This window comes from Terrapene carolina, unplaced genomic scaffold (assembly GCF_002925995.2).
Source record: "Terrapene carolina triunguis isolate 2854851 unplaced genomic scaffold, T_m_triunguis-2.0 Scaffold89, whole genome shotgun sequence".
Taxonomy (NCBI): Eukaryota; Metazoa; Chordata; order Testudines; family Emydidae; genus Terrapene; species Terrapene triunguis.
The window spans coordinates 28,370,918-28,378,411 of NW_020664440.1; the positions used below are offsets into that span (position 1 = coordinate 28,370,918).

General features: G+C 59.7%; 1 protein-coding gene across 1 annotated transcript in view; it reads left to right on the forward strand.

Moving 5' to 3' along the window:
- FOSL1 (FOS like 1, AP-1 transcription factor subunit) overlaps positions 1-7,494 on the forward strand; it is a 9,773-nt gene continuing 2,279 nt past the window's right edge. The window contains exons 1-2 of the mRNA XM_026650478.1: positions 1-129; positions 6,354-6,599. Coding sequence (XP_026506263.1) covers positions 1-129; positions 6,354-6,599 — 375 coding nt within the window. The remainder of the gene's footprint in view (positions 130-6,353; positions 6,600-7,494) is intronic.

The window sequence follows — 7,494 nt, forward strand, 5'->3', positions numbered from 1 at the left end:
ATGTTCAGGGACTATGGAGCGGGCAGTGCGGACGGCCCGGGATCCTCGTACAACCCTCGCCCTCAGCACCCTGCCCTGCGCAGCATGGGACCGGCCGCCGCCTCAGGGACTCCGGGAGCAGCGCAGCAGGTAAGGGGCGAGCGGGACAAGGGGCCGAGAGCTCGGTCGGTCGGTCTGTCTGTCGGTCCCCACACACACTCCCCTGTGTCTGTCTATCTGTCCGGCCGTCCTCATTCACACCTCCCTGTTTGCCCGTTCCCATGCACACCTGTCTGTCCGTCGGTCCCGGGGCACACCTCCCCCACTGTCTGCCCCCCGTCCCCATGCAAACCTCCCCCTGTCTATCTGTCTGTCCGCCCCCATACACACCTCCTCCTCTGTCTGTCTCTCTGTTCCCATACACACCTCTCCGGCCCTAGGTGCTGGGGGGCCCTGGCTTGAAGTGGTTCCCATCATATCCAGGGTTACATTTTGGTTCAATGGCTCTCAGCTCCCCCACTGTACAAATTGTCCCAGCGCCCCTGTCCCCCACTGTCTGTCATTCTGTCCCCATCCCCACCCTTCTGGCTAATCTAGTCTCTAGCCATCCCCATCCCCAGCTGTCTATACACACCCACCCTCTGTCTCCACACACCCCTTTCCTTCTGTCCAGCTCTTGCTCCTCCACATCTCTAGGCACTGCCAGCCACCTCTGCCCTATTTCGCCAGTCACTGATCCCCTTCCGCCCTGCTCCAGCCTTTCCCCGTCTGTTTTCTTGCCCTCTCCTTTCTCGCTCTGTTTCGTTTGGGGGGGGGGGATGTGACTCATACTCTGGGTTGATTCACCCCACCGCGTGGCGGCCGCTGCTTTGACCCCCTCCCCCTCCCGCACGCAGGCACTCGCGTGCCAATGGCTGAGGAATGTAGGGGGTTCCCCCACCCGGCGCTCTACAGCAGAGCGATGGGGGGGGGGGCTCCCCTCGTTCGCTGCTGCCTGAGTGCCCGGGTCACAGACCCTTGTAGTGATCTGGCGCTATGCGGGCCTGGAGTGTCCGTGTCCCTGCCCCCACCCAGCCACATAGTGGCAGCTGCAGGGAGACACCACAGAGTCACCTGTACCAGCGGAGGGGACTCCTCGCCAGCTGTCATCCTACAGGGTTTATGGCACACAGTTTATCCCATCCAGGAGGGGGCTGCGGAAGCAGGTGCACCAGGGTGTCCATCCTCAGCGGGTTTGTGGGGCTGACCGACACACGGTATTTTAGCTCAGGGAGAGGAGGGGGGGGATCGGGGGCTAGAGCGGGGGGGAGCCAGGACTCCTGGGTTCGTGCCAGCTCTGCTCCCCTTTCTCTTGGGCACCCACTTCACCTCCTGGCACCTCCGTGCCCCGCAGGACGGGTCCAGAACGTAAGCCACAGGGCTGAAAACAGGGGGTGGGGGGTGTCCGGGCCAGTCTGTTTTGCCAGCTCTCCCCGGGCAGGGTTTAAGACTCGCCTCCCTCTCTGGGCTGTCCGGAGCCAGCGGTGGGAACCCAGGCAGCCCAGTGTGTGGGGGGGGGGGAGGCGGGGGGGGTAGACAGACCCCAGGGCTGGACACACTCCCAGCCCCCCTCCCCGCCCTCCCCCGCTGGCAAATTGTGAGACACCCGCCTCCCCCAGCGGCTGGATGAGTGTTGTGGGGGGTGGGGCTGGGGCTCCAGGCTACGGCAGAAAGTGGCACCAGGACAGACCTGGAGATGGAGAGCGAATGGGGGAATTCCCTTCTTGCTCCCCCCCTCCGCTGGCTCCCGAGGCACCGCGCTCCCGGCTGGAGCTCCATGGTGCCAAGTCATGCCGGGTGAGTCACCAGAAGCGGCGGGGCTGAGTCACGGGCTGCGCTCACCCCGGTGGCCCCTCCATTCACCCCAGCCTGTGTCCCAGGGAGCCGAGATTCCTCAGCAATTTCCTCTTGCATAAGGTCGCCCCTGCGACAGCTGCCAGCCCCACCCCAAAGCCAGCTGCAGTGCCTGCCGGCCCCCTGTGAACAGCTGCCACACAGGGGATAGAGACCCCAGGCATCCTGACGCCCAGCTTCCCTCCCCTCCCCCAACCCACCAGGCCTCACTCTCCTCCCAGCGCTGCAAAGAGAACTCAGGAGTCCTGGCTCCTAGCCCCCACTGCTCTAACCCAATAGACTCTGCTCCCCTCCCAGAGCGAACCCAGGAGTCCTGACTCCCAGCCCCAGCTTCTCTAACCACTAGCCCTGAGTAGGGTGGCAGCCAAGATTCAGTGCCTGGGAAGCTCTGCTCCCATGCCCAGCCCCCTTTGTGTTTTGAGGGAGTCCCCAGTCCCTGGGGCAGTATCTCCCGGAGGTGTTCTCAGTCTGACACAGAAGGCGTGGCCAGTCTGCTGCCCCAGGGCTGGGCTGCACCAGTATGCAGCACAGTGAGCTGGGGCGTGACGCTAGAGCTGGGGAGGGACCCAGTAGGCCAGGGAAACTGGGTCAAGGGGTGGGGGGGACACAGGGAGGGTTATCTGGGGGCAGGATTTCTGCACACACCCTGCTGTTCACATGCAGGAGCATGCCAGAGGATCATGCTGACTCAGTGGCCCTGGGAGCTGGAATCACCAGTGTGTGCCCAGAGTGGCGGCACGGAGCCCTCTGTCTTGTCTCCACCCACCCTGGCAGGTGCTTGGTCTCTGTGCCCCATTGAGCCCTTGGTCTCTCTGTCGCTGAGAGGACTGGCTAGTGCCGAGGTGGGGACGGGGCCCATGCACTATGTTGAGACCCAGCAAACTCATTTTACATGGGGGCCACCCAACGGGCATGGGACAGAAGCAGCTGTTATGGTGTGGCTCTGGGGCTGGATCTGAGCTGGCGCCTTCTAGAGGGGAAGACCCCATATCCCGACCCCATATCCCTGAGCCAGCCAGTCTTGCAGCATGGGGGCTGGATTGGAGCTGGCGGCCACTCAAGGGAAAGGGTCCTGTATCCCATTCTCCACCCCCTGAGCCTGTCAGTCCCTTGATCCTGGCTCCAAGAAGCTGAATTCCTCTGCCCCATGCCTGGGCTCTGCCCCGACATTCGCCAGATCCTAAAAAGGTGATGGGACTGGGAAGTGACACTAAACCTTCCTGTTCTGCTCTGCCCCATTCATGTAATAAGTAACCCACATGGGCACCCCTAAATCTGGGCAGGAGGCAAACAGTGGGCATGGCATGGCACTAGCAAGGTCTCTGCCCCTCTGCCTATTGCAGCAAACCAGCTGCTGTGCCTGTACCACTCTGTCCCCTGCTGAACGGAATCCTGACCATGCAGCTGTGTATCCTACACACTATACTGCCAGTGGGGATTCTCCCAAAGCCTATGAGGGCCTGTGCCTTTGGGATGGGAGGGTAGGAGCCCCCAGCCAGTGATTGGCCACCATGCTCAGAGACAGCATGAGCTGTAAAGGCTTTCAGAACAGCTTTGTATTGATTCAGACAGGCTGAGTATGGGATGGAAGGGGCTTTGTCTGAGGGCTTAAAGGGGGCACTGCCAGAGTGACATAGGGCCTAATAGTTAGGTATAGTTAGGGCTCCTGGGTTCTATTCCCAGTTCTGGGAGGTGAGGCGAGTCTACTGTTGGGGGGTGGAGGGGAAGAAGAGGGGACTTGGAGTTAGGACTCCTGGGTTCCCTGCCTATGACTTGCTCTGTGAACCAGGGCAGATCTCTCTCTCTCTCTGTTGATTGTGCCTCAGTTCCCCATCTGTAAAATGGAGATATCAGGATTTGGATTACCCCATGACCCCCAAAGGTTTAACCCCAATAGAAGCCTCTGCACCGATTCTGGGTTTAAAATCCCAAGGCCAGCAGGGTGGGTTTAGAATCATAGACATTAAGGTCAGAAGGGCCCATTATGATCGTCTAGTCTGACCTCCTGCACAACGCAGGCCACAGAATCTCCCCCACCCACTCCTTAATTGACTGTTGGGAGCTAGAGCCCACCTACAGCATTTCCAACCACAACACACAACACTGGGGTGGGAGGGTTCACAGATCCACAGCCTCAGGGCTGGGCCCCAGCTTTAAACAGTTTCTTGGAGGAACCCCTTCAGCAATGAGCCCCACTTTTCCTTCAGGGCAGGCTATGCAGCCTTGCCGCCGCTAAGGCTGAGCCTCTGGTCTTTAGCCCTCCTGCGCCACACCGGGTGTGCTGCCCAGCCAGTGCGCTGAGACAGACTCCTAGTCAGAGGCTTGTCCACTCTTCAGGGACTAATGCACCTCAGGATGCATGTGCAGTGACGCCAGACAGCCCTTGTCAAACAGGCGGGGCCTTTAGTCACCTGCAACCCAGCACTGGAAGTCCTTAGGTTAGCACAGAGAACTACAGGTTAAGACATAGCCCATCCAGCCAAGCCAGAGCAACCCACCAGCCCAGCTGTAGGCGATTCCATTTCAGACTGTTTTTCCCCCCGACCCTCCGTCAGTCCCAGGTGCGAGCGGCCAGCCTGGTCCAGAAGCCGACTCTTTAGCCTCTGCTGGTGACCTCCCAGTTCTTTGTCTCCAGGCAGAGCCAAGCTGAGTTCACAACCCCACCCACGGAAGCTTCCCTCTGCTGCACAATTGTTGGCGCTTCCATTGTCTCCCTGGACCCTCTCTTGGTCTGGGTCGGTTTCAATCAGTTCTTTAAAGACCCATTCCCTGTGGGCAAGGCAGCAAGGCAGCACCCACACCTCCCATCCTCACTGCCCCCAAGAGCAGATGTAACCCTTTTCCTCCATTGGGGAGCAATGCAAAGTACAGAGGGAAACTGAGGAACACAGAGGCTTCATAATAATGTTACAGAAAATCCCTATGTTGTCACAGAGGGTGAAGGGTGAAATGAACTGTCAGAGACAATAATGGGGGGGGGGATGGTGGAGGGATGTTAAATATGGAACCTTCTGAAGCCTCATCAGGGGCCTGGGGACATGTGTTGAATGACAAAGAGGCACTTTACAATGATTTAAAGTGTATTTGTACCATGAGTAGCTGTACCTCTTTCCTGGTTATCATGTGTATTAGGGCAGCACCTAGAGACTGTGGGCTGAGAGGGGAGGGGGATCCCATTGTCCCAGGTGCTTCGTGGACACACAGTAAAAGACAGTCCCTGCCCCCAAAGATCTCTCAGTCTAAACAGACAAACTGCCAGCACTGGCAGCTGTGAAATCGAGACGGGATGGTTTTCTAATGGGTCTGCTCTAGTTCAACCAGGAGTTAGTTCAGGGCGGTCCTAGGGGCTGGGCTATGCAGGAGCTCAGACTAGATGATCACAATGGTCCTTTCTGGCCATATAATCTGTGAAGGGACAATGGAGGCATTAAGAGGCGAAAGGCCCTTCCCCAGGTCAGTGGCAGGAGCCAGGAGTCCTGAGCCCCAGTGTAGTGTATTTGACTTGCTGTCAGACCTCTGAAGTCCTCTCCAGGCTCAGCTGGACACTAGCAATTTCCATTAACAACATTGTTTTTTTTCCCCCAAATGTAAACCTGGAATTTCCTTGTTTGTTTTTTCAAATAGCAGCCCCTTCCCTCACTTCACAAAGCCAGTCACTTTAAGGCCAGGAAACCGCTCTGATCATCTGTCTGACCTCCTGCATCCCCCAGGGCAGAGTTTCACCCACCAGTCCCATGGTGCAAGGAATTCTTTCCTTTCCCCGACTTTATGAACATCAGCCTGTTACGCTTCCTGCCTCTGTGTTATCCCATTGTACCACTATGGAGCCTTCCCCAAGGAGAGATGCAATGACTCACCTGAGCTCCCATGTTGTCAGTGGTTAGAGTGGGGAATTTAATCCAGGAGTCCTGGCTCCCAGCCCCCCCACAACCCACCCCATATCCACTAGATGTCACTCCCTTCCTAGGGTCAGAAGGAGAATTCAAGTGACTTGACTCCAGCCTCCCTGCTCCAACCCACTACACCCCATTCCCCTGCCAGAGCTTGGAGGAGAACCCAGGGGTCCTGATTCCCAGCCCCTCCCTCCCTGCGTCCTAGACATGCTGCCTCCAAGGATCTCTGAGGTCACAAGGAGACTGAATGCAGCCAGTGACTCAGGATTTGCTCCTGGAGCAATTCACTGCTGGCCCCTGGCCCCTAAGCCAAGCCAGGGCCCCCTCTGCAGACTGGAATGTTTCCCCCATGCCTGGGTGCCCATGGCAATGGGGATCTTTATTCGGAAGCACCAGGTGCCCTTGTGATGCTGGCAGTGCTGCCCTCCGCTAGCTGCAGCCAGAACTGCTCCCCAGGTCCGTGTGTCAGTCCTGTCCCCTGTACAGCCCACAGCAATGGGAAACCCTCTTTGATTACAATGCACCTAGCTCCCCACCCTCCTCCAGCCTCTGGCCTCCTCTAACTGCCACCTCCTCTTGTCTCCACAGAAGTTCCCCCCTGGTCCAAGCGCAGGGGCTGCCAGCTTCGTTCCCAGCCTCAACACCATCACCTCCAGCCAGGACCTGCAGTGGATGGTTCGGCCCACGACGCTCAACACATGCTCCTCGCCCTCCTCCTCCTTCACAGCTGCCCCATACCCCCGCCCCTATGGCCCCTACCCTGCCGGGGCCCGCCCAGGCGTCATCCGCACCATTGGGCCCACCCCTGGGCTACGTCGGAGGCACAGTGAGCATGTGAGTAGGGTAGTTATTGGGGAGGGGGGAGAGGGGTGAATGCCTAGCCTAGGGGGGGTGGAAGGCTAGAATCCTGGGTTCCACCCCCAGCTTCAGGAGGGGAGTGGGGTGTAGCGGGTTAGAGCAAGGGAGGGGTGGGAGACAGAAATCCGGGGTGTGTGTTGTTTTGTGCCTCAGTTTCCCACTTCAAATCCCCAGGACAGTGGGAGGCTACCCCCTGATTTGCAGTGGCTGGAGGAGATGGGAGAGGGAAGCAGGGCTTCGCCTGGGCTGGGGGGCGGGGGGAGGCGAGTCCCTTTCTCCCACAAGAACCAAGTAAGGGTGGCTGGCACTCATTCCGCCCTAGGGCTGGGCCCCCTGCCGCAAACGCCACAGGGCAGCGGGGCCACCTAGTGGCTAACATCGGAACCGCGGGCAGGACACAGGGCGCTGTCCATCCGGAGCTCTCCAAATGCTTAGGAAGGCCGGTTCAGAGCACTGTCCCCACACAGAGACCTGGGGATAACCCCCAGGAGTCCCAGCTGCCAGTCCCCCTGCTCTGACCACCAGACCCCACGCCCCTCCCAGAGCCCCGGCTGCCAGCCCCCCTGCTCTGACCACCAGACCCCACGCCCCTCCCAGAGCCCTGGCTGCCAGCCCCCCTGCTCTGACCACCAGACCCAACTCCACTCCCCTCCCAGAGCCCTGGCTGCCAGCCCCCCTGCTCTGACCACCAGACCCCACGCCCCTCCCAGAGTCCAGGCTGCCAGCCCCCCTGCTCTGACCATCAGACCCCACACCCCTCCCAGAGCCCTGGCTGCCAGCCCCCCTGCTCTGACCACCAGACCCCACACCCCTCCCAGAGCCCTGGCTGCCAGCCCCCCTGCTCTGACCACCAGACCCCACGCCCCTCCCA